This window comes from Aythya ferina, assembly GCF_964211825.1.
Source record: "Aythya ferina genome assembly, chromosome: 2".
NCBI lineage: Eukaryota > Metazoa > Chordata > Aves > Anseriformes > Anatidae > Aythya > Aythya ferina.
The window spans coordinates 123,267,553-123,295,289 of NC_140297.1; the positions used below are offsets into that span (position 1 = coordinate 123,267,553).

Genomic DNA, 27,737 nt, shown 5'->3' on the forward strand with positions numbered 1-27,737 from the left:
ATGGAAGGGAAAAAAAGGGAAAGGAAGGGTCTTTCATGTCAGCCTTTGTTTGTAGACTGTCTAGACATGTCTTCAGGTTTCTCTCTTCAATGTCATCACTGCCAGCCTGGACTGTTAAAAGAGGATAATAGTCAGAGGGGTGAACCAGGTTGGGAAGCTTTCTGGCAATGTCCCTGACCCTGGCCCCAGGGAGGCAGCAGACTTCCCTATGGGTAGGGTCAGGCCGACAAATAAGGCTCTCTGTTCCCCTGAGAAGGAAGTCGCCCACAACAATCACCCTTCTTTCTGTCCTGGTGGAGGCAGTCCTGAGGCGTGGAGTCGACTTCCTCGCCCTAGGCATCCTCCTGGGTAGACTTTCTCCCTCTTCCTCAGCTACTGGTCTCTCAGGCTCCAGGGCCTCAAACCTGTTGCGTAAGGGCACCTGGGAAGGTGGGGCTGGTATGGGGGGGGGGGGCGGGCATCACCTCTGATGTTGAGCAGGGACCTGTTTCCATTCCTCCTCAACTCCTAGGTCCCCTCCCTCTGCCCAACAGCAACAGAGCAGGGGGCCCACCCCCATTTGGGGTGTTTCACCCCAGTACCTGTCCTTCAGGCCATGCAGGGAGTTGCTCCACCAGTCTATCTCCCGCTCACACTCCTTGATATCCCTCAACCTCTCAACGTCCTCCTTTAGTTCTGCCACCAGGCAGTCCAGGTCATCCACCTGCTCGCACCTCACGCACACAGTCTCTGTGCCCCCCGCAGGTGGTAGCAACAGGCTCAGGCACTCCCTGCACCCGGAGACCTGAACTGCTGCAGTTTTGAGCAGTCAGTCGGTCTGGGTATGTACAGACTTCCTAGAGAGAGCACTGTGCCTGATGTACACCATTGCAGCTGAGCTAGTGGTAGACCGCTGTTAGAGGACTTGTTTGTATGGGTGCTGGGGAATGGTCTGCCCTTCCTGCTCGCCCTTCCTGCTCAAACTGCCGTGCTAACTGACATGCCACGCCCTACTGACACCCTACTGACGCACCACGCCCTGTTTGCCCGCCTTGTTTGCTCGCACTTCCTAGGGGCTGCTTTTGAATGGCCGGGGAGGGGACGCTGCTGGCTCCGCCTACTGATGCACTCCAAAAACCTCCTAGATTACTTGTGCCCTGCTGTTTTATCCCTTCAAAGGTACAGAAGCAGTTAAAGAATCATTAATTTTATTGTTAAATACTGGACACTTGTCAGATGTGGCTTCTGTGTGGGATACCAGGTAAGCATGTAGCATAGAAGTGATTTGTGTCTAAAAGGATAAGGGGAAAAGTTCATAGACATGGAGAGAAAACAGAAAGATAGCTCTTGAGCTAGACTGAAACAATGATGAGCAAAGCATTGCCCAATGCTGAGTTCTTAAAAGCAGGTTTTCATATAGTCTTTGTGGGTAAGAAGGATCACATTAAGAAAAAATAAACCCTGTCATTAATATCTACTCAGAAAGCAAATATTTACACAGCTCTGGAATTTGGCTAATGTCCAAAGGTAAAAAGGATATTGTTGGTATATTTTTTGTTATATCTGCTCAGAAAAGCTAATTGATATTTTGATTTTCTTTTAATAAACAATACACTGGGACAAAACTCATCTCTGATGTAATTCCATTAAAACAGCTCGGCAATAGTGAAGCAATGTAAGGGGTGCATTTGGCTGATAAAATTTGCATACTGTCTCACAAGGACTTGATGTTTTTCAAGCTGTGTAATTGGGAACCAAACAATTACTACAATAGGTCAACAACTGTCTATTCCATGAAGTGCACACCATATTGTTAGAGAAATTATAGGTGGTTTTCCATGCCACTGCACAGTGCTTTGTGAGATTAAGCAAGGTCGCAGGATATGAAAAGCAGGAAAAGCTTGCAATGCCTTCTTTATCTCTGCAAATGCATTTTCATCATGAATTTCAGCACTGTAATTTTCAATGTAATTTTTTTTCTTGCTAGTTCTATTTTCAAAGTGTTTTAGAGAATCTCCTCTTGCAACATTGCTTGCCACTGAAGCAAAATATATAAATCTCCTAGTGAAAGAAGAATTTTGCAAGATAATGTTTTTCAGTCTCCTAACTGTACATTTTCAGCCCCTCATAAATTAGTAATCTTATTCTACTGCTGACAGTATGAAAAGTCCAAGTAAGAGGAGATACTTGTCCTAGGCCTAGAAGAATTCTCTTCTTTCAATATGTTCACTCAAATATTGGATAAATTCAGTCATGACAAAACTCAATATATGTTGGTAGACTGCAACCAGGGATGAATATATCCATATATTTTCACTCAGAGGGGATTTCCTCAAGATAAGCAAGTATTTTACAGTTTTGTAGATATGTTGTTGAAAAGTCAAGAAAGAAGTAAGGAAGAACTACAAATAGGAAGAATCAGGAAGTAAATGGTAAGAAAAAAAAAAAAAGGATACATTAGAATGGCTCATATTTATCATATTTTTACAGAAAAACAAACAAACCAACAAACAAACAAACAGGCATCTAACAAAGAAAATGAAGGATAATGCTCTAAATGATTTCTGTGTGCCATTATTCAATTTTCATTACATGCTTCCTATTTCTGACTGGGGAATGAAAAGCATCAAATTGAACTCAAGGTTTGAAATTAAAGCAGAAACACCTGTCTGGAGCATAGTCTGGATTGTGAGAAAGGCAGTTTTCTAGGAAAAAAAATAAAATCTGTTTCTACCTTTATTAAAAGATATAATCAATCTCTGTTATTTTTACTATGTTGATTTTCCACCCAAGTGTGAATCTTGTTCTGAAGAAACAAATATGATTTTTGATGAACAGAAAGAAGGATGAGTTTTACTTGTTAAAGTCTTAAGTTGAAATTGGACTAGGTATGATGCACGAAGACCTCAAGTAGTATATTTTGGTCACACAGGAAGTAAAGAGCATTTTTTTTTTATTATTTGTAACATTAGAAGTCAAATAGTCATTAGATCAAAGGGTGACTAACAAGTAAACAGCTGTAAGGAACATAATATTAGTGTGACAGTGAGTATCTCCCAACAAGATAAGGAACTACTTTGCATATTGATCATTGTGTAAGGAGTTCTAATCAAGTACAGTCAAGCTAAAATTCATCTGGCTGATAATTTATTAGTATTAAGTATTTATAATAAATATAATTTATTGATTATTTCACAATAAAAGGCAAAGATTGGTTTATCATTGCTGTAACATGCCATGTTTAAACACACAACATATAATTTAAATAATGCTTAACACATGACTTACATAGGAACTTGAGTGCAAAGTATTTGCCCAAATAGAGTATACTGTTAGCAAGCCCACCTGTTTCTGGCAAGAGTTAATATGTAAGAATCCTTCTCAGCATTCTTCAGTCCCTGTCCTAGGGAAATTGAAGTCCTTTTGATATTTTGGGCCTCTCTGCATGTCTCATACATAGAAAAGCACAAGAAGCATATCAGGGAGTTGCAGAGTAACACATTTATAAAAGACTCTCAAAATGTCAATGTCATTATTCACTGGAAGACTTATTCATGGTGGAGCCCACTTGGTTTGGATTCTTAAGTTCCCACCCAGGGTTAGACCGCACTGAATATAAATCTGTAGTACGTCTTCCAGTTGGTTTCATCCTAAAAGAATGTAGTCCATGCACACTAGAACTTGTCCAACAGATGAATGAATACCTATATTTATCCTAATACCTAGGAATGATCAGAGAATTCACTACTGCTCTGAAATAAAGAACTAATATAATTGTACCCACAGATGATGATGCACTTTTTCTCCATGGGAATGCAATTGTACTTATCTTTTTTGGCAAGACTTTACCATTTTAATATTCTTTGATCAATATTACCCATGCTTATATGCCCCTTCTCTGGGTCATGTTGGAGGACTACTCCTTTTTTCAAATCCATCAGGTATTTGATCCAACTGTTGTTGCTGCAACAAGATCCTTAGGCTCAGTGGAAGGGAATAAACAAAACAGGGGAAGAATGGTGGACTGCCATGAATAAGGAACAATTTGACTCCATAACCCAAGAGTGATGGTTGAGGTAGAATGTCAAGAAAAATCCAATTTACCTAGGACCAGTATTTCTGGGCAATGTAGTTTTTAGATCCTAACTGCATTCTCCTTCACAAACTTATTGGAAAATGTAATCATTTTTATGTTTTATATTTTTATAGAGAGGAAAGGAAGGAAGAATATTTTTCCAATAGCATATTGGATCTCTTCTTTTTGGTATTTTAAAAGACACCGTGAAAGCTTACTTAAACTAAACAAGGAAGTTTTGTATATTTAAGAAAGAACACTGATAGTCACTAAAAAGAAGTCTATATAATTCAGTTATTATTTCTATCAACTTTACTTCCAACAGCAAGAGCAGAATGAATTTCTGAGCTGTGCCAATATTTCCTCAAATTCTGGTAAGTTCATTGCTATGCATACTTCCTCGAAAACTGGGATTCACAACTTTGAAAAAGGTCTTTTCTACCAGTATTTCACTGTGGAAGATGAATCTTCCATTAAGCATTCAACAGTTTGCATACGAAGACTCTTATATGTTACTTAATCAGGAAATCGATTCAAAACTTGTTCTTTACACATGGCTGATTGCCTCAATAGATTGTAAGGTATTAAATGTGTGAAATAGTCTATAAAACCGCTCCAGCCAATTAATCCTAATTTCACAACTCTGAAGTGGAGTTTTGAAAGTACCTGCAAATACTTTGGTAGCAACCTTTCTGATATATGTACCCTTTCTGTCAATACCATTCATTACTACTGCTATTTAATTCCTCTTCTATTCAAATTAAATACCTTCCAGTCATTCAAAAACTGAATTATGTTGCTGCTTCCTGCAATTGTCACACTAGTTAATTAGCTCTTGGCATGCCTGAGTGTCTGAAGAAATTGGGAAAATGATTTGTAATTGTTCACTGAAGTACAAAGAGGCACTTAAAATAAATAAAGCCACATAAATGTACAAGAATAAATGTGTATTTCAAACTAATTTAGGTGAAAAATTTTATTTTATCAGCAAAAATTAGAAAAGCTTGTTTATTTTATATACAAGCTATGTGTTCACCACCTCTGCTTTTAGCTGAGCTTCTCAAAGTTATAAAACATTCTGAAATCAGTGAAAAAAAAAGAAAAAAAAAAAAAAAAAAAAAACAGAAAAAAACAATTTTATAGAAACAAACTGCCAAATAAAATTTTAAAGAGTCCCCGCAATACAGCCTCATGCATTAAGTTGATTCTCATTGCTAGTTTGCATTGTAAGTGTATTAACCTGGAGATATTTTAATGTTATAGCACCAGAGACATCAAGATCTATGAAATCCTCAGATCCTTGCTCTAGGTCACAGATACTCTTAAAATGACTTTATGAGTCTTCATTGCTACAAAGCAACATTAAGCTAACCCAAGTAATGAGAAGAGAATTTCCTCAAAACCTTCCTTCTGGTAGCCATTGAACTTGAGAAATATAAAAGTAGGAGACATCTGTTTTCCATTCCTTGTTTCTCAGACTTGTGAGTGCAAAAGGAAGAAACAAGTTTCCAATGAATCCCTGTGAGTGCTTTGTCCTACCTGTTACACAGGGGGTGATGAGGCTTTCATTATAGTGCCATGTTTGCGATGGCCATGTCTTCCTGCATCATATTGTAAACCAACATATAAACAAAATTAATTTAGTCAAAGCAGGGGGAATGCACTGATTCAGACATGAGTAAGTTCAGTGTGATATTTCCTTTACAGGAAATCCCAAACTACATCAGTTTCAAAGGTGGTTTATTCCAGCTGCTAATTAGATTATTCACATAATACATACTTCACATGAAATGAACTGGGGAAGAGTAGGGTGTATATGCTGAGAGGTAAATGGCTCTTAGCAGGTAGGAACTTCAGAAGTCTTGTTGTCTGTTGGCTTGTTGTTTAGCAAATGTTCAGTCTCCCAAGGAGTCATGTATATACAAATGAGGATGCCAAGTTCCTTGTTAATGCAGAATTTAATGTACTGCAACAGTGGTGTCAGCTAATTAGCTTGACAGACCAATAGATTTTCCAATAAAACTGATAGTATAAACCATTCTTTTTTATTATTTAGATCAGTCATTGTAGCCTTTTGATGAAATTAAAATCAATCCAGGAATAAAGACTCTGAGTCTGTAGGCATGCTTGTAATTTTGGTCACCTCGTCTAAGAATTATCTCTGGCTCACTTCCCTTCAGTACTTTCCTGCTCACTGTAATTCAGCTTTCTTTGAAAAAATAAGCTGCAAGGGGTGCATTAATGCTCATAATTTGATCAAAAAAAAGGCAATGCAGCATGGAAAAAAAAATTTCCCAAAGAGTAGCCATTTCAAATAAATTTCCAGTATGTACAGCTTAAATTGTTCATCTTTTCTAAGTTTTGTCACTCCTATTCTTTCTTTTCAGAACAAAATTACTGCACAAAATACAGTAAAAATATTATTACTCTATGCTTCAAAGTGTCCTGTGATTTAATCAAAATACTTATTGCTGTTATTGGTAATCCACTGTATTGTGGTTGGACTCCAATGCTACTGTCTAGGCAGATGGGAAGCCGTGATCCACAGAGAGAATCCGTGCAAGGTCTGGATTCTGGGTGCTGTCTGTCCTTCTATGGTCCATCTCTGGAGCAAACTCATCTTGATCAAATCATAGGTAAAACCCAGTTATAATAATAATAATAAATAACATATATCTATATTGAATAAAATAGAAACCATAAATTGAACATGTATGTAAGTAAGTAGATCAAAATGTGGTTAAATGTGATTAAGTGATCACAAACAATGTTTATTGTCCATGATATCATTATACCATTAGCAGCTGGATTTCACCAACAGGCATAGAAAAAGTTTTGCAATAGATGTGATGGTTTCACACTGTTAGGTAGTTAAGCATCACCGTGCTGCTCTCTTCACTCTCTCTTCTCAAAAGAACATGGGGAGAAAAGACAATGAAAAAGGCTCTTGGGTTGAGATCAGGACAGGGAGATAGCTCATCAGTCACCATCATAGGCAAAACAGACTCACTATAAGGAGGTTAATATAATTTAATTATAATATCTTCTATATTATTTAATATAATCCTCCAATTTTCTCTGCTTCTCCACGTGGTCCTCTCCACGGGCTACAGCTCTGGCCTGGGGCATGCTCCTGCAGGGGCTCTCCATGGGCCGCAGCCTCCTCCAGGCCACATCCACCTGCTCCACCGGGGGCTCCTCCACGGGCTGCAACATGGAGATCTGCTCCATGTGGGACCCATGGGCTGCAGGGGGACAGCCTGCTGCACCAGGGGCCTCTCCACAGGCCACAGGGGAACTGCTGCTCCCTGCCTGGAGCACCTCCTGCCCTCCTGCTGCACTGACCTGGGGGGCTGCAGGGCTGTTTCTCACTCCTGTCTCCCAGCCCCTGTTGCACAGCAATTTTTTTTTTCCCCTTCCTTCAATCTGCTCTCCCAGAGGCCCAACCAGCATCACTCCCTGGCTCAGCTCTGGCCAGAAGTGGGTCCCTTTGGAGCTGGCTGGAGCTGGCTCTGATCTGACATCGGGCAGCTGCTGGGCTCTGCTCACTAATCTGCAGTCCCCCGCTACCAAAACCTTGCTACAGAAGTCCTATACAGAAAACCAGTGAGTTGCTTATGTAGAGACATGTTTGTATTAGGTGTGTAGAGGCACACCTAATACTGTTGCTCAGCTGCAGGTGTAATGTAGGTTTATATGCAGGTCACTTGTAGGTACAATGCCTTTATAAGCAGCTTTATGGAAGTGAGGGAGTGAGCTTAAAGTGATGTAGGTTGTTATTTTTGCATCAAATAATTTTAAAATACTTAGCGTTTTAATTGGTTATTTAAATCACCAAAATATATTCTGTGAATCTTTTTGGCCAAGTGGATTTAAGGTACAAATGGAACGTGGCAAGGACCTGTGGAAAGAAATTTGGGAAACCACTGTGTGGCCGGAGAAAACAGACGTCTCTTTAGGTTACCCTTTGAGCTGCTGGGAGAAGCAGAGGCAGCATAATAAACTGTTTCTGTAGTAGATCTTTTCTATAGAAAACCAGCCTGCAGGACAGCTTCACCTCTGTTTTTCTTCCCAGTGTTGCTCCTGGGTTATGCATTTTTTGAAAGCATGTCCTTTTTTGAAAGCACGTCCGTTTTTGAAAACGGTCACCTCAGTGGTGACCGGCGGAAAGGTGGGCAATCCAGAAGGGAGTGCCAGCCTCCTTCCATGGGCAGGCTTTCTGTGCAGGCTGGGGGAGCTTGACCTAACTAGAGAAAGCAGAAAGTCTACAGATTGTTTTTCTCTCAAACTTTTTCCTCTCCTTGCTTTGTCTCCTCATCTTTCTTTTTCCTATCTATTTCTTTCTCCGAGATTGCACATTATGTATTTTTTTTCCCAGATGCATTCTAACGGGGTCGCAGACACTTTAAAATGGATTGCCACACCAATATAGAGGAATATGAGAGACAAGGGAGTACGCCTTGACTGAAGGATGAAATGACATGTAGTTTGGCTACCAGTGCAGAGACAGCTTTGATTGAAGTGAAATACAGGAAAGGCGTAAGAGCAATCACAGGAAACTATTATAGATCTCCAAGGGCAGAATTAAAAGGCAGGCTAGGAAATGCTTATGCAGATGGAGGAAGCAGCTTTGTGGAAAGGCTGGGACACTGATCATGGGGGATACACTCAGCATCCCTCTGAGTCTAAATTGTATTGTTCCCAGTGGGATTTTAGTGGAAACAATTTCAGAAGGGATTTTCAAAAGTTTTAAGATATACTGAAATAAATAAATGAGATGATGCTTTATTGTTCCATTAATAGACAAAGAATTTTTTAGCAAGGGTGGAAGCAAGACCAAAAACAACACAAAGAGCTTTTCTGTTAGGTACCAGTGGGCAGGTATCAGTGTGTAATAATGACAGCTGCTTTTCCTAGATACAGCCACTTCATTAGCTTGCCCCTTATGCAAATTCTTATATATTTCCAACACCTTTAGCAGGCCTGGAGAATCCGAAGCTGCCTCCTGTAGGTGAGGGAGCTGAACCCCAGCCCACAACTCCTCTTCAGCTGCTGTATGTTCATGTAGCTCCATCTGTACAATTGATTTCTGCTGAGAGTCTGCTCCATTTACTGCAGAATATCCGGTGAGCAATTTTTTAAGCTGTTAATATTGCAAGGGACAGTAGTTAGTGACTGCAGCAAGTACAGGAAGGGAAGAGGAGAAATAAATGCTAAAATATCTGAGGCACCAGTGTGTTCAGAAAGTACGTTTGTGAAAGAAATAAAGATGGATATGAAATCAGGCTTGCAGGAGCTTCTGCATATGTTTTCAATAATCGAGAATGAACTGTTATATTTGGCAGAGCGCCATGGAAATCAGAGGATATAATCTTATAACTAGGAAATTAGGAACTATAAAATGTTTTAAGTACACAAGAGGGAATAAACATATGTAATAGGTTACTGTTCAAACAAGGAAAACTAGCAAGACAGCTTATAGGCAAAGGGTAAGAATGGGAGGAAAATGGAAACTGCCTGAATCTTCGTATTTCCTACAGGGTTTTCTGAACCACCCTCACTGAATAACCACTTGGGTATTCAGAAAACTTTTGAAAGCAAGAAAAAATTTTGTCAGTGGCTTGAACAGCTTAAGAAATAGTGCAAGTCTTATTTTTTTCTTATTTATTTATATGATCTCTTCCACTGCAGTCCATATTGGGCCAATCCAGACAAATAATTTTAACAGTTTATGGAAATTTATAAATAGAATATATATTTGTTATTGTAGTAACTGAGTTGAGACAGAACATCACTACTGTGCAAATGGTTTCATGTTTCAGGTACTTCCCTTATCAACTCCTTTTGTAAAGGCATGTGGCAGACTGAAAAAGTAAAGCTGAGTGCTGGCAAGTCAAACTCAAGTGTGTCATGGGATTAATTCCACAGAAATCTTTGCTTATTTGAGGAGGACAAGATAAAATAAATGCTTAAAATGGGAAATTGAAATATTTTCAAGATGTCTTTCAGTGCAGGCCTTGGATCAAGTAGGCTGGAGCACAGAATTTATATCTATGTTCTGTCTTTCTTCCAGACTCTCCAGTTAGCTGTTTCTGTCTGTGAGCCAGAGGCCAAATATATCAAAATCTGTGATTTTATGAAGAGCATAATAATATTATTAACCACAATTTGATGAAGGCATTTTGAAATTCTCAAAATAGAAAATCTTTTGAAATGAAAATTGGCAGAATGACCTAAGACAATTACAACGCTGTGATTGTCTTTATCTCTTTCTAATGAAAGGACTTTGTGAATTGTGTTAGCTTTTATATTAAACTTCATGTTAGATTTAGAATGAGATGGTAAAGATACTGGATGCAAATTTCTCTGAAGCAGGGCTATTTCCATCTTGATAATTAAAGTAAGAAAAAAAAAAAAAATCCTTATTGCTTGAGAGAGAGAGAGATTTCACTCCCCATGTTTAATTTTGTGTTTTCTGGTCTAGTGGCCTCTCTCAGTTCCCCGGCTCAAGAAGTATTTGAACATTCTGTGGTGCTTTTGAGTTGAAGCAGTGCTTTAAATATAAATTCTTGTAAGTGCTTTGCACTGGTTTGAGTGTATATCCTTGTGAGCAATGTTCTTTGTGAAATGAAGCCTGTATGAACACATTTGATATCTAAATAAAGGCAAAGGAGAAGAACATGTAATATTTAAACATTTAAAAGTTCATTTAAAATCTTGACGTGTTTTCTGTTACGCATTTTATGAAATGCTTGCCTAAATCAGGCCAAGAGCATCTAAGTACATTGTACATTCTTCTAACATATGTTTACAGCTTAAATAGATATGTTTACTAGATAAAATTCTTTCGTAAAAAGAGGACAAGTTCCGTAAGACCATATGATAGCCATTATCACAAATATAAATTCCCATTTCAATGATGAAGGTGTTCTTAAAGATTGCCCAATACTGGGAATCCCAGAAGGGTTTTATAATTATGAACCTAACAGTGATGCTGCTGTTAAGATGTCTTCATGTTGCATCTTGTGAACCCGTCATCTGATTTTAAGCCAGCCTCTGCGTTACACCCCGTATTTTCATCTAAGCATTTTGTACAGTGTAATTACTTACTTTAAATTATATATGGAGTGGGAGGGAAGAATGAAAAGAATAAATTAGTCAGAGATGATTGCTGTTCTACAGAAGAAACCTGTACTGTGAAGGCTTTTTAACAGGGCATATAAAAAGAATGACTGTCTAGAAAAGCAGACTCAATTATTATTTATTTTTTTTTTTTAGATGAATGGCCTATGGTCCATCCCCATAACTTTTCATCAGGTTGGTCCTAGCCGTATGAAACAAAGAAGTTTGTGAACGGTAGTGGCTAACCCAGTCTGCAAACTCACAAAGAACTACTTACTCTGTTGTCCTGAGCTAGGACCACAGTCCAGTCTTTGTTATTTTATGTTAGTAAGTCAGGCTACAAGCTCAAGAAATGACTTTATTTAGATTGAAAATGAAATTGAAAATGCACTAATGACATAAATTTGGAGAAGATGACTGTAGAACTTTATTGAGGTGTTTATTATAATTTTGAAACATTTTATGAGGGATTTTTTTCTCCTTTTCTAAAGCTAGTGTAAGATGGAATCTTAACTATTCCTGCATTTATCTAGCTGTCTGCATGATTACAGTTTGAAAAACTCTCTGAAGACAAAGAGTCCACATTATTTTAACAATATAACATTTCTTTAAGCCTGGGAAAATATGCCTCAACAAAATTTATCCCACTACTTGATTTTTTTCTGCAATGATTATTTTTTATAACATTTTAATATTTTTCCTTAAGAGAATAAAAAGAAAATCTGTCAAAGTACTCAATTCAACATATTTTGTTGAACATGCATTTATTTTTGCTTTAAAAGTTCATTCTATGCAACTGCTGTCCCAACTGCAAAATGCATGCTATGTGGCCTCTCTGATCAATTATATCAATGGGTGAATAGTATCTAGGAAGTGTTAACTACATACCTGTTATATTAATTTGCACATTAAAAAACTTCATGTATAAGCACAGAATACTGTACACATTGAAAACAATTGAAATTTCCTGGCATATGTGTCATAGACAAAAGACAGGTTAAACATCTATAAAAAAGTAATCAATATGAATTATTTGCTCCATTCTGCTTATTGTACAATGTTTCTGATGAAGTTTTCTGTTGCATAAAACATATTCCCTCTTTCTTTATATATTATGGCAGTTAGCTTAGATCTCAGGGGAGAAATAAAAATTGATATTTATTTATATTCTGACTTCTAAACAGGCCGAAAGGAGCTGCCTAAACCAGCTACGCTCTCTTTGATGAATTGAAATGTAAGTTGAATTACAGAAAATGCTGGTTTAGCTTAGCTCAATTCATTGACTCGCACTGTTATACTCTAGCAGCAACCTCAGGGGAGCGGGGTGTGAAAATCCCGCTTGAAAGATTTATGTACAGAACATTATGATTGAGAAAACTTCAGACCTCCCTAAAGAGATACGGAATGTTCTACTGATACAACTAAAGTGGGGTGAGACAGGAACTTGATTAAAAAACTGATTAAAACAAAACAAAACAAACAAAAACAAACAACAAAAATACGAAGTAGTGAAATTCAGCTGTAAAAGAAGAGAGGCAGATCATACATGCTGGGTTATAATATTCTAGCCAAAGCCCAGACCTCCCCATATGGTCAGAAATACGATTGCTACCATATGTCAGAAGAGTTTCAGCAGAAGATAGTCAAAGAAGTGCGAATGCATAGTAGAGGCATCACATAACACCAAGAGAGGAAATCAAAATAGATATTCATAGTCCCAAGGCATGAATACTGTCTTGAAACTTTTGATCAATTGCATCCTGTGCTCATCACAGCTCAGCTTCAGAAGCAGCCAGACAAATGTGTCTATTCTGAGTGAATTCGTGAATTACAGTTGAGTTGAGAAAGAGAGAGAAAAATCAGACTTTATAGGATATTTGGCAGAACAAAATCTAATATCCTTCACTGCCGTTTTAAGCTGGTGTATAGTCCAAGAAATAATTCTTAGCTACTGTACAGTGATAAAATTAAGCAGTAGTTCAAGCAGAAAATACCAACTTGTCTTGATTGCAGGAAGCAGTCACAGGGGGATGGATCATCCTAATCAGCACCTACAGCCCCTGAAATATCTTTTTTTTTTTCCCCTGGACATTTATTTAACCCCTTACTGCTAGGCAGAAATGTCTGAGAGATCAAAGTGGTGCAGCAGTGGCACATACGATTCTGCTCACAGCGTCTGTCGTCTGTAGCAACCCAGCAGCTGTTCCCCTGGTTCTCGCCACCACCCTCCCTATGGCTCCCCTCTTCATTTCCCCCTGTCCCTTGCAGCCAGCACCGCTCACTCATGCTGGGCACATCTGGTGTGTAGCAGCAGCCCCTCCCCTTCTCAGGCTGGCACAGCTGCTGCTCCTAAATGGGAGCTGGCCAGGCAACTGCTCCTAATGATTCCCCTGACAGCTCTTTTCCACTTACTGATCCAGCTTTCCTATTCACCACCTGCTTGATTTCCCTTCCCCAAACACCCTGGCTGCTCAAACCCACACTCTGCATCCTGTGCTCCCAGCAGCATGCACACTGAAGCACTGCTAATGCTGTTCTCCACAAACCGGTTCCCGACACCGCCAGCTCAACAGCTACTCCTGTTGTCATCTTTGAATTTAAAATAGCAAGCCAATGAATGGAAGATGAATTCTCCTGGTCGTTGTTTTGCTGTGTTCTGATTCAGATCATATTCCTAGATCATAATACTATGAATAGGTCAAAGCAAGGCTGAAGTTCTGAGGAAAAAAATAAATCTTAGGAATTGGAGTCTCAGTCTCTCTCTTATTCTGTGAAAAATGTTGTTCTAAAAGTTGTGCCCTCGTGTTGTGATGAGAGTTTTCCCATAGGTACAGTCAGTCTTGTTATAGTTCATTTGTGTAGTAATGACGTCAGGTAGCAAAACAATTAAACACTGAACCACCAATTTCTGAATTACTACTTTCTGAGACTTAAATATGATGCAGGATTTGCTTTGGAAATTAATTTCCATTTATGGTTTTACCACACAGTATGGCTAGTCGGAATTTTATGATAATTGCTTTTTGTTTTGTTAGGAACTGTTTTTCCTTTTGTTTTACATGTTGAGATGAAGCACGTTATATTCTGGTATTGAGCTTTCTCTCAAAACCAGAGAAACCGATGTCCCCAGAAGTATCTGGAGCCTGGAAAATTCGGCTAGGATATGAGGACCCCCATATCAGGAGCCCATGCAGAAGCAGAGAGTCCTGGGGGGAGCTGCCACCTGTGGGGAATCTGTGCTGGAGCAGTTTGCTCCTGGGGGATGTACCCCATGGTATGGAGCCATGTGCGAGCAGTTCTTGAAGAGCTGCTGCCTGTGGCAGCCCTGCAGGCTCAGTTCGGGAGACGGAATCCCATGGGAGGGACCCCACCTGGAGGAGGGGCAGAGAGTGACCATGAGGGAGCAATGGAAATGAAGCATCAGGGACTGACCGCAGCCCCCATTCCCCATTCTCCTGTGCAACTCAAGGGGAGGAGGTGGGAGAGGGTGGATGGGGGCAAGGTGTTTTTAGTTTGCTTTTAGTTTCTCACTCTTCTAGTCTGTTAGTAATAGGCAATAAATTCAATTAATCTCCCTATGCTGAGTCTGTTTTGCCCATGATGATAATTGTTGAGTTATCTCCTTGTCCTTATGTCAGTCCTCGAGTCCTTTCCATTGTATTTGCTTCCCCTTTTCCTTTGAGGATTGGGAGTGAAAGAGTGGCTGTGGTGGAGTTCAGCTCTGTAGCAAGGTAAAACCACCACACCAGGCAAACTTCTGGGCTGCTGTAGGATGACTACTAGTATGGCATTGCCTTTTTTTTTTTTTTTTTTTTTTTTTCCAAAATGCTGTGATGAGCAGAATAGAAATGAAGAGTATTTCTGAAATCTCAAAAAGAAAGAAAAAATAATTTTGGAAAAGTATAACACTACTCCTACTACTACTGCATATGTTCCTTCTGCCTGTGCTTTTTGTGTATGTATTCAAAGCTTTGAATGTTCAGTAACCTTTTGCAAGCAGTGGTTGACTGAAATTCATTTATATATCCAAAATATAACAAAATGTAACTTCATTTTTAAAAGCTATCTGAAGCAGTGAAGTAGGAACTCCAATGCTGTTGAAGGGATTGGTCACTAGTTCAGAAGTCATTATAGAGGATGAAGCTGGAGCATGGCCATTCTGGCAGAATAGCATTTGGTTCTTTCCTGAGTGCCCAGGGACTCGAATCAATTTCCCACAATGCAGTACTTTAAGTTTTCTTTGATCAGGTTGCATTTCACATTAAACATCAGAATTGTAAGACCTAGTGTATAGATATGTACCACTCTTTTTGCCGGTTGCTGTCTGCTCTCTGTTCTCTATCATCCTTTATGCATATTATAGCATTTCACTTTAAGCATGCCTAGAAGGAAAGGTGGAAGTGGAAGGGGAGGGTATTTCACTTTCTTATTATGACTTTGAAACTGCTTTAGCCAGTAACATGAGAACCAAGTGCAAAAGAGCAATCAAACAAACAAGCAAAAAACCTTTTGGATGCATCTTCTCTGAAAGATATGAGTGCAGTCGAAGGAGAGTTACAGTATCCCATCCTTCTGAAACCTAATTTTGAGTGCATTGGTGTTAGCAGACAAACTCTTTGAAAGGACCTTGGACAGGGTTCTAGACAACACAGTAGTCCCTCTGAATGCCATGTGAATTTCCCATTCCCCCAGAGCAGTTAGCTTCAGACCATTGTAACTGAGCTCAAAAAAATGTATTGCACAAGTTAACTTCAGGCAGTGACTATGATGTGGATAGTGGTAGAAAGAATGGGGAGTAGTGCTCTCTGGAAAAATAGAGAGCAGGAGGACCGGGATGATTTTCTTCACAGCAGCCTTTGTTGTTGCCATCAAATGTGACTCAAATGAATACACCTAATTCTAACATCTCCAGCTTTTCAGTTCCACTGGCTTCCTGTCATTTTTGTGAAATTAGTTTCTTAGCAGGGAATATTTCAATTTTCTTTCCCTCATTCCCACCAGTCTAATGATTCTTTACCATCTTAATAAGTACAATGAATGTGCTCCATTAATGGGCAGGGGCATTAGAGAATAATGTCATTTCTGAAAACTCTTAAAACATTTCACAATTAAGAAGGCATTGATTCAAGGTCCTTTTCAGATATGAAAAACCCAAGACATTTCCCTAGTGACAGTTACTGCCATATAAGAAGTGGATATTCTAGTAAGAAAGTTTCTTTGATTGTCCAGATGTTGGTCCATTTGCATGAATTAGCTTTTCCTGATCTCAGAAGCTGCCTGAAATGCTCCTTTACAAATAGCAAAGGGCTATTTGTATAAAATTTTTATTCTAAAGTGTGAATTCCAACCCAACGGAAATAGAGGAAAATGTAAATGGAAGTGATTGCATTTTTACATATGTGATATTTAAATCTATTACTATCAAGTTCATGAAGCAGCAATTATTCTGTGTCAAAAATTTGAGGAATACTTTTTGGTCCATAGTTCCTCCTCCCTTTTATTCTAATAGGCAGATGCTTTGCTTGCTTTCTAATTTCTATTAGAAATTTCTATATGCTTTCTATTCAAATAGGCAGATACTTTGCTCAGCTCTGCTCAAGATATGAATCTAAAACGATCCATTCAACTAAGTATTGCCCATTTGACAGCGAACGGCAAGTTTATGTAGTCAAGTGCAGACATTCATGGCATAGTGAATGTGTGAAATACAAACCATATCTAGTGTTAAATTCATGTAGACAAGTGATTTTACATTGCTTTGTAACACCTGCCTTTCAGGTCTTACAAAGTCTTTCAGGACTTTCTGCTCAGGTAACTCAGCCCAAAGCATGAATGGAGGTGTCTACACATACTTAACATAAACATACTTAAAATACATTAATACATACATACATAAACATACTTAAAAGCTTTGCTGAAATGGCAACAAGTAGTAGACCCACTGAAACCAGTCTGTATGGACTTGTGTGCATGAAAATAAGTATCATATTTGCAGTATTGGAGCCTTAAAGTTTCAAGCTCCTTCTTTAGGATTTTGAAGGATTCATTCTTACTAGGACGCAGACCTCCTGTTTGAGTATGTATTATGTTTCTTCATTTTTTCCTCAAATGCAAACACAGAAGGTACATCTGTGTTAACATTAGAAATAATTTGCCTCAAGAGTGTGCTTCTGAACAGAATACCCCGATTGTCACCTCTTGACTGCACTTTGTTTTCTGTCATGGAGCACTCTGGAGTGCGTGGACTAGGTTTCCTTCAAATGAATATAAACCAGGAACATTTATTCCAAGAGATCAGACAGACTAGTTCAAAGTAAGCATCTCCATATGATATAAAAATTGACATTTTGACCAATAGAGCTGCTTCTCCTGCACAACATTGTTTGCTGTCTTACTTCCTTTAAGCACACAAGCTTATGTGTGCTAGTAATGAGTTTGAATGGACTAGATGATAAAGGATATTTGTAAGTATTCCTCTTTGCAGGGAACACAAAATATTTATTTCAAATCTCAGACAATGTTGCTGCATGTGATTTTTAGTCCATTTGATATTATCCAAGTAGCTTTGCATTGTTGTTTTACTTGTGTAAACTTGCAGCCATACTGGCTGCAGCTGGTGTTTATTCTTGGAAAATGTGGTATGGACTGAAAACTTATCAGATGCCTACAGGGCTGGCTTTAACTTATCTACAATTGTCATTTTTTGTACTTTTGGTGGTTCCTTTTCTTCATGAGTTAAATCACAGCAGGCTAAATCCTCCTTTATCAAATAAAATAAAATAAAATTCCTGAAAATGCTGTACATTTTGTAATGTCATGGACTAATTCTTGATATTTGTTCTCCCAGATGTGGTTTACTGACAGCAGTCTCCATGAAGGACTATCTTTCCCTCTAACTATGGCTAATACTACAGAAGAGGTTAACAGTTTAATTAATCTCTCATTATTTCTTGTCACAGTTGAGGCATCTTCAGAAGACTGATAGCATCAAGAAGATAGATAACTGCTGATTTATGTGATGAGAAAGATCAACATTTGCTAATGTGGGACATCACTCACAGCAACAGACCATTTCACTCTGTGAGCAGTTAAGATAAAACCCAGTCATCTGCAATAGTCTTGGCCAATTTCCTTTAATCCCATTAGCAAGACAAGTCTAGTGTTGGTGGTTTTCCCCTCTTATTTTCCTTACGTTTTAGGCTGGTGGTATGCAATGGTTTAGAATACAATGTCTATGTCTGTACTTGATTTGTTTTGTGTTTGTGTAAAATGAGAAGGTAAAAGACATTATTCCATATAGTCCTATTTTTCTTTTTAATAGTTATTAGGGATTAAATTTATTATTTACTAGGACTTCCAGAGAGTTAAATTAATGACTCATTACACATGAAACATGAGCTTTCTTGCCAAAAAGCTAACAAGAATATCTGCTTCATTTAAGTATGGGTGACTCTCAGAAGATTTTTAGGTTCTTAAGAGTGATCTTGTGAATGAAGCAAAAAATGTATTCTCTAGATAGAAAAGCATTGGTCTGAAGTGGCTAATTAATACAGTTCAGGAAAAAAGAAAAAAAAAAAGGAAAAAAAAAAGGACATTTATTAATGGAATGTATTTTCAAATATCTCGATGGATTTATTTAATAAACCAAGTTTAATAAAGCTTTTATTTTCATTTATTAGAATTTATTCTGCTCAGATCTGTACATCTGCGCTACTCTTTATTTATTTATTGGCTGCGCCTTTGTGTGCAGGGTCCTTCTGAGTGTCCAGAAATAGTCTGAGACACATCTAGACAATATTGTCTTTATCCTGACAATACTACTGTTGGGTATTTAGGAAACGACCATGGTTTCCATGTAACATCTAAAGTTGAGATGCAGTGTTGTCAAATGATATGCTCAAGATTGTGGAAGGACACAATAGCACAGCTCATTAAAAAACATGGGACTTTGAATTCAGATCTTACATGTCACTAGGACTGATATTTTTTCCCTCGTGGACTCTACCTCTGGTGTCTGGATTCCTTCAGCTATCTCCATTTGTATCATTTCTGGCCTGTAATGTCCTCCTTTTAAGCTCTGATTATTGGCTTTTCCCCTGATACTACGTTGTCCTGCTGATTTCATCTACTGAGAGAGAGAGAAAAAACAAAAGTGGATCTTTGCTCTTTCAACTCACTGTATCCTATCTCAGCCATCCTTGTTCCTATAGTTTTGGATTTTTCTGCATGGGTACAGTATCAGGAAGAAGAATAACAAAAAGGCATGTTAAATTTGAGTTCATGTGAACATGTGCAAAGGTCCTTTAACAGATGTGAAAACCTCTTCCAGCCGAATGGTTTGTTCTGTAGTACACCATGTGGCACTGCATACTGTTAAAACAGATGTGCTATCAAAACAGTTTAGTGCTCCAGTGATTTATTATCTGCACCTTTCCCCAAGAAAGTCTCTTCCTATTACAATGTTATGTAACTGTAGAAGTGTTCAAAATCCTTATCTAAAATGCCTGTTATGTTCAATGAGGAAACCACTCAGAGGAGGAGGAAGATATCCTGTCAAGATATCATTGGTGAGCCTAATTGTTACAAATTGTAAATATGTAAATGAACATACTTCCAGGAAGTCCCAAGAAATGCTCAATTTCAGTTGGTGTGAGATCTCTGTCTAATGCATATCCCTGATTTACAGAACTATGTATGAGATTTCAAATCCCAAATGAATCTTCTCAAGTATTTGGATGTATGTTTCACCAAGGTGTTGACATTCATTTATGCAAAGGTGGTACATCACATTGCTATATGGACAATTAAATCCTGGACCACCAAAGTCAATAGGAGCTCCCTGGTTTCCAGGTGTTGTGTTCACAATATATAAGCTAACATAATCAACATGTAGGCAAGGACATATGCTTTGGCTGTGTTGATAAATATTTATTTGATCTCATTAGGCCTAATTGGTCCCTGATTGGGTTAGTCAAATGCTTTGCTTACTACTAGCTATGTAACAATCCGTTTTCTTTTCCTTTTTCCTCACACTAATGCAGGCTTTTGGGGTGGGGAAGCATGGGTTTTGGCAGTGTGCATCTCTTTCTGCATATTAATATATTCAGCTTCAGCTGAGTTTTCTGTAGATGTCTATGTTCACTGGTTCCATGAAGCTACATGAAGTCACTGGCCCCGTGAAGTCACCAGTTCCACTGAAGTTACGTTCTCCCTCTGTGGGGAATAAGAAACTGAAATGGCTTTTATCCTGATTTTTATGACTAATGACTTCTGGAAATATCAAGGGGATGAGATGATGATTTCTTTGTCCTTTCTGGTGCTCAAGTGCTGCTGCTTTTCCCACGGATGGTCCATATGTGCCTGCAGATAAAAAGCCTTTTTTAGGTGAGATCTGTGCGACAGCAGACAACTGAATGGAGGCAGTGCATTGCAAATGACAGCAAGGGAGCAGAAAGTCTGCAGAAAAGACATGCACACAAATAGGATAGGGGAGGAAGGGAAGTGGGGGGTATAGAGTGCATTAAGTGACATTTGGTGAGACACTGTCTAATAGCTATTACTGCCAAGTTTTATTATTATTGTTTTTATTATTGTTGTTGTTAGAACATGTAAACATTGCAAGAAAGCTTCTTTTAATGTCTAAAACAGTTTTTCATAGATGACAGGTTGTACAGGTTGGAGGTTGGACTAGATGATCTTCAGGGGTCCCTTTCAACCCATTCTGTGATTCTGTGACAGGTCTGATAGTCAAGATTTTTGGCGATTGGTCTTATTAAGAGTATGAATATGAATTGGCACTACAGAGGAGTAGCTGCTTGTTCCTATTCTGTGGATGATTTTTTAAAGATACAGATTACAAACAAAGTTGGGCATCATTGGACTGCTTGTGTTAAGATTTAAGAAAACTTGCAGAAGGGTCAGGGATACGTTGACCTATAATCTCTCTATAAAGCTGTAAAACACCCTTACTTTTTTTTTTTTTTTTTTTTTTTTTTTTTTTTTTTTTTTTTTTTTTTTTTGTAAAAAGCCTTTTCTGATCTCACCTTTCTGCCCTTGCCATGATGAACAGTATTTTTTCCTTCTTTCTCTGAGTGGAACTGCTATTTCTGATAACAAACTGTATCTGACTGGATCTGACAGTAGTCTTCTATTGGTCTTGAAATAAAAACCTCTCCTCTTTTAAACCTGCCCTTACAGGTCTCCATTCTGGTCAGTAAGAAAGATTCTGCTCTTTTGCTGGGTTTAGAGAATCTATGTAATATCAACTTCCCCACAAAGTTTTGATGCCATACCTATGAGCACTTAGCCACCTCCTCCCAAACAACCTTTTCTGGCACTAATTGTCTAAAGAGCAGAGAAAGAGTGGATGAAAGACTGGTTTCTTCTCTCTGCTAACTTGAACTGTGCTAATAGGACTGCTCCTACCTCATATTGCTTTAAAAATTCAGGCTCAACAGGATGTGGGAAAAGTAGGATCCAAGGGGTGAAGATGAGGGGAGAGTAATAAGAGGAAGAAAGCAAGAAGACACAGGAAGATGTGTTCAAGTAAAGGATTATTTACATTATCAGAAAGGAAGGCAATACTTTCTGAGAGGAAATGAATCCTCTGAGGCAAACTCATTTGGGAGCCTCAGACTTAAGGCCATCTTTACTTAGCAGATACTCAGGAATTGTTTGGGAGTTTCAGCGAAGTACTGTTAGACCATTTCTTCCTCTGTCTTTGTTCTGCACCATCAGAGGTCATAAGGCTATTCCTTTACTGGATTGATAATGAGCACCCCAGAATATCAATGATATTACTCTTCAGAAGGTGTATGCTCTTAAGAAGAAAGTATTTCCCTGTTTTGTTCCAGCTTTAGAATGAAAAACCTGAAGAAGATGAATTACTATGTTCATTTTTATCCCAGAGTAGACTGTTTAACCAGCTGCTCCTTCTTGAGCTGCCTGACTCAGTATTTCTATTTCAGTAACTGCAGAGCTCTTTGGGGGCTACTTGTGCTAGGTGCTGTCTGCACATGGTCTGGTGCTGTCTATAGTTTACTATCCTAAACAGATGGACAAAGATGGGAGTAAAAAGAAATAGTACTACCTGTATTTTACATATAGAGGACTGAATGACAGAAATTACGTGCCAGGTGTTTGACATAGTTAAGCCACTTCATAAATGGAGTGTGATTGCCTGAAGACACATAGGAAGCCCTTGACAAAGCTAGAAATAAGCCACAGTTTAGTCTAAGCTCTGTGACAGAAGTTCAACGTAACCTAGGTTTATAAAAAAACACACCCAATCACTTTTTTTCTCCATCTGTTTTTACTCCTGTTGAAGTTTTATGGATATACCAGCCATGTTTAAGGGAAGGGGGAGGGACACCCAACTGAGGCTGTTGGGCAGTAGGGCTTTCTATCAGACATGACACATCGCTAGACTTTACAGAGACTGGACAATAGCTATACCCACATTGCCCTCATCCCTTTTCTCAGAAAACAGCTGTCTGCATTATCTGGCTTTATTGACTCCATAGGTATTCCAACCATCCAGACATTCCAGCCTTCATGCTGTACTGCATACGTATGCTATCACAATTTACACTGGAGGTGTTTCTAACCTGCTTTCTGTAGTTGGCTGGGTTAAGGGGTTAGCACATTTACATTGAAAAAATTATGGTCATTTTGCAGGCAGAATGCTTGTCTCCCCATAAATATGTTTGCATGGCAAAAAGACTGAACTTTAGTTCCAATACACATAGTGGTATTCTGACTGTTCTGCTGAGGTCCCAGACCACTGCTGGTCCTACTGGTGCTTTTGGTAGGAGTGTGCTCTGACTGCCATGTGGTCCCAGGAGGATGGGCATGTTGGAGGAAACAGGAAGAGAGAAGAGGAAAGGCTGGGTGTGCCTGTGCATGCCTGGGTTTCATTCCAGCATGGAGTCAACCAGAGACTGCTCTGGACCTGGGAGCTCAGAAGTTCTCATACATGTATTTTTAGGTATAACTAGTATAACTTTAGACATAGACCAGGTATAACTTTAGACATAACAAGCTGATGAACATTTCCATTCTTCTTGATTTCTTTTCTGGAAAGTGGCAGCTCATGTATTTTTTGTGATCATTCCTGTGTTACTGCTTGAAAAACTCTCTGCATGGTCGTCAAGTTTTACCCTATTTTAAATATTAAAGATCTGCAGTACAAAGAAAAATATTTAAGTTGTAAGGATAATGCCAGATATAAGCAACTGTCTGTTTATCAGCAAATCTGGTATGTGTTTCCTGTGCTTTTGTGTAACACTTTGTAGAACAAGCATATGACAGAATTTTGTCTTTTGAGGGTTTTGTGGAAAACATCAAACAGGGTGAACATTACAATGGAGGTGAAGTCCTGAATATGTCTCTTAATAACAGTTCTCTGTCAGCTGTCAGTATTTAGTATATGCTAAAATGGCTTTAAACAAAAGATATTAGTTCGTGAGTCAAACAGCGTGCTTTCTATTCCTACATGTTGCTGTTGCAACATTCTGTTTCATTTTAATATGTGTATTTCAGCATACTAATATTCAAATAACACATTATCCTCTAATCATCTTTCAGAGATAATTATTCAGCACCTACAGTTTGATCATAACATATAATATAAATCAGTGTCTTCATGGCTGAAAGTAATGCAGGCATCTCAGTCCCTTTTCAGATTCTCTGACTTTCTTTCAGTAAAACACTGAGCATATTGGAAGTGAAATTTTGGTCCATTCACTGACACATGCTGTCTTCTAGTGAAATAGAAGCCAACAAAGATATTGAAGCAAGCAAATAAAATGTCTGCATCTTCTCTGTGCTTTGCACATGCTAAGAGCCAATTTTCCCTATTATCAAAGATTAATATGGATCTTAAAATTTCTTCATTAGTTCGCCATAATGAACCTTAACATACCCAACCACTTCTTAATCGATACTAACTACAAGGTTAATATCTAGTTAAATGTTTGTTTTTTTTTTTCTAGACTCTTATTAGCCTGTGGGATGCAGAGAGGTTCCACTTCTCGTATTTTCACCACAGAGGTAACATAATGTAGTCCATATGGAATGTAGTCCAGATTGGCTGAGATATTCCCAAATTATGTAAAACCTGAAAAAACACCCATCTCAATTCACAGAGGTCAAGAGAGTGGAGCCCATCTTTCAGAGGGCCTGAGCCCATTGGTGCCATAGCTCACACGCCCGTCTTTAATCCTTGTTATGCTAATCCTTCTTACTGCACACTTGTTCAGTCCTGGTTGTCTGAACTTCAGAGACAGCAGGATTTTGTGTATGCTCAAGAAACAAACTAAACTTAGGAAGCACAACAACCTCCTACTTGCCTTTCTCTGCACAGCTGCTGAGACACAAGTTTGTGATTTTCTCTTTCTCCAGACTTCACAAGGACTTTTAGAGGCTCTGGAATAGGCAGCCTGGTTTTCTACAGGTTTGTCTGCTGGTTAAATGATTTCAGTGTAGGCTTTGATGAAATCACTGCCTGGTGTTTTACCAAATGTGACTTCTTCTTGTGACTTCTTTTCCTACCTAAGAAAACATCTCTCTTATACTGTTTTCTTGAAAGTGTGTAGTTATCTTTGAGACCTCTGCTCCTGGTTCATGTTTCATATTTAAACATGTAATTGAAATGGGCCAAGTGAAGAACAGGGAAACAGGGATGGGGACAGACACAGAAATATGCTCATGCATAGGTGATTACATGATCCTCATTTACTTAGTAGACCATGTTAAAAATATATTCCGAAGAATAAAGGGCTTATTCATGCAAAGTTTTAGGGGTGTATATAACAGTTATCTTCTAGTCTAGATGATTAGGGGGTTGTTTGTTTGTTTGTTTGTTTGTTTTAAGATTTTAAAATACTTTCTATTTTATTTGGAACAGCTTTTCTTTAGGGGAAATCATGCAGTGATTGACCATTGTTTGTACATATATATTGTTTTTATCCATGTTCTTGAAGTAGACTGACTTGAGCATGGAATAAAGCTTTGTTTGTATGCAAGAGAAACATTTAGCAAAACAAAGCAGGTCATGTGTGTAGCAAGAATTCTTTCTGGTCTACTCCATCAGAATTATTTCTAATCATTGTCTGTGTATACATGTACGTTGGATGTTTATGCCACTAGAATAGTAATAGCAATTCTTAACTTAGAGTACCTTATTCAATCGTTTAAACTGGTTTCAGAAATAATTTCCTTGTCAGACTCATCACTATAAACTTCTCTGATATGTCTGTACTAACACATGTTGATTAATATAAAGTGTGTCCCATTCATGGTGACAATAACCTGTATGGAGAGGCCTTAGCAATAAGCTTCGCTTAAGATCCTAAAGCAGAACTTAAGTGCCATGCAGGTGCTCCCACAATTTGTTTGCATGGAAATGCATTTCAACCACAGATAAGGTAGTAATAAGGATTTCTCCTGCAGCTTCGTAGCGGAGGAGCTGGGATATATGCCTATTTTGTATCTGGTCCCATCTGATTATACTGACATTTTGACATCTGCAATTTGTCATCATGTATCTTTGAAAGCCGTATCTTTTTTTTTTTTTTTTTTTTTTGACTATGCTATCATGTCATGGCTGTGAAAAATACTTGTTTCACAGGACGCATACAATATATGATGATGACTCTTTCATCAGGTTATCATTTCTTTCTAGTCATGCCATAAAGGAATCTGTGTCAATGCCAGAAAAATAAAAGGAGCAGCAGAAGAAAAAGGAAGCACTTTTTTACAGTCAGCTAGGATTATTGATTTTACAATATTTTTTGATATTTTTTTCTTATGATGTTAATGATTCTTTCTCTGTTTTTCACTTGCTATTAAAAAGTTGAATATAAGTGAAAATTGATCCAGATAGAGAATCTGTCTCCTTCAAATTGAAAAAAAAAAAAAAAAAGAAAAAAAAAAAGTCTTAGTTTTCTATTTTTTATGGAATAAGTTAATACACATTTTCTTGTAGTTTGTCAGTAGAATTAGTCGAATTATGGTGTTGAAGCTGTCTTTAGGTATTAGCTGTTGGGTGCTTTTATAGTAATACTTTGTTGCATGTATAGGAAAAGTGTACTTTATATGAAAATGTCAACGTAACAGGAAAGGATATGCAGTAAAAGGTAATCATAGTGGAACAAAACTCATTTCTCTGAAGAAGGTTAATACAAAGCTTATGTGTCTCTTCAGTACTTACTCAGGCCTCATTTTGAAGGGTTAAATGTGAATTTAATGATGCAGAAACTGCTCCCTCTGGCTCTATGCAGAGGAATTGATTTCATATCCCTCAAGAATATCTCAGAACCACTACAGCTGATTATTTCATATGGGGAAGAGGTACAGACCACAAATGAAGCATGTTCAAATACTCCATAAATATGATACATAAGTGATATATTGAATGTGACTCCAACAAGTGAATGCACATAAGCTATATGATTTGAAATTAGCTGAAACTGAACATTTTGTTTTGGTTAAGCACAGTTCAGAACACAAAGTTGGAAACTTCTGACTCTTTTCCTAATTTTAGTCAAAGGCAGACTAAAAGATCTAAGATGCTAAATATGGGATGAGTTCCTTAATTTCTCTAATTGACATCATTGAACCTTCACAGTGTCGTTAGTGAGAAAAACAGCCTCAGGTCCTAGTCTTATTTTTATAAAAGAGAAATCTAATCTAAGTCAAGGAATTCTCTTCAGTAGTCTGTAGTATGTTGTCTAGTGAATAAGAATTCAAGTTTCAGGTTTGCCTGTAGAAATATATAGTTATTATGCCAAGGCACTTGAGGCCATGTCTTTAAAGGTGTGTAGGTTCCTGAACATACAGACAGATACTTTTGGAAAACCTCTGGGATGCTTAAATACATCCTCAGGCATTAAATCATCATGGACCACCTCTGAAACACCAACAATGGTCATGTTTGGGCTCTGTCCAAAAGCTGCTGTCCAGCTGTAGTGAACAGGTCCATAGCAAATATCCTGATCTGTATCCAGTGCATTATTACAGGTATGTATGTGTTCATATCCTGCTTCTACTCCAGAGTATGAAGAACACAGTTAAAATTTAAAGAAAATTTGAACTTTGTTGACTAGCCAAGGTTCAAGATCTAGCATACGGCGAACACAAAATGTTTTAAGATCATAGAGTAGTGCTTCCCTTTAGGTTCCTTTATAAATACCTCTTGCCTTTTACTGAAGACAACCCAATCAATAGTGTACTTTCATAGTAGACAGTACTTTTGTGTATGAATAATATGGTTTAACGAGATTTTGTTGAGTCCTCAGCTGAAACAAACATTTTGAACATCCCCTTGGTATGAAACACTTGTTTAGTATATACAGTGTAGATTTCTTTCATGAGGGGCTTAACATTCAAGACAGCCTACACAATATCCACCCTGAGAAACTGAAATGAGATTGAATTTGGTTTGAATCCTAATTAGGTACAATGACTAGTCTCTCAGCAGAGCCTGTGCTGAGGAGCTGCACTATCAAAACAAAATTCCATGTAATGCCTACGGAATTTAAAGCAAATCATACATGCTGAT

General features: G+C 38.2%; 2 protein-coding genes across 10 annotated transcripts in view; both read left to right on the forward strand.

The window, feature by feature from the left end:
• Positions 1-27,737, forward strand: part of NKAIN3 (sodium/potassium transporting ATPase interacting 3) — a gene marked incomplete at its 3' end in the record, with an annotated part of 379,768 nt that overhangs the window by 124,273 nt on the left and 227,758 nt on the right. The gene's annotated exons all lie outside the window — the stretch shown is intronic.
• Positions 1,029-18,424, forward strand: LOC311431586 (uncharacterized protein). 5 transcript variants are annotated; one of them, XR_014689542.1, is made up of 5 exons: positions 1,113-1,240; positions 4,380-4,428; positions 6,578-6,690; positions 9,036-9,180; positions 9,877-10,740. XR_014689542.1 is itself a non-coding variant. In XM_084509287.1 (4 exons), the coding sequence occupies exons 1-4, from the start codon at positions 1,066-1,068 to the stop codon at positions 18,137-18,139; spliced, it is 351 nt and encodes a 116-aa protein (XP_084365413.1). In that variant the 5' UTR covers positions 1,029-1,065; the 3' UTR covers positions 18,140-18,424. The 5 variants fall into 5 exon arrangements, 2 of the variants coding, with proteins under 2 accessions (XP_084365413.1, XP_084365412.1); XM_084509287.1 differs by lacking the exons at positions 4,380-4,428; positions 9,877-10,740 and adding an exon at positions 18,136-18,424 and having other exon boundaries at positions 1,029-1,158; positions 6,582-6,690; XM_084509286.1 differs by lacking the exon at positions 4,380-4,428 and having other exon boundaries at positions 1,031-1,158; positions 6,582-6,690; positions 10,128-10,740.

Bases quoted from the DNA above. Each gene is read 5' to 3' on its own strand.
- LOC311431586 (XM_084509286.1), top strand. From the start codon at position 1,066: ATGGCCGGGGAGGGGACGCTGCTGGCTCCGCCTACTGATGCACTCCAA. The intron at 1,159-6,581 runs GTACAGAAGCAG...CTGTCTAGGCAG, and splicing joins GCTGTTTTATCCCTTCAAAG to ATGGGAAGCCGTGATCCACA. The intron at 6,691-9,035 runs GTAAAACCCAGT...CACCTTTAGCAG, and splicing joins TCATCTTGATCAAATCATAG to GCCTGGAGAATCCGAAGCTG.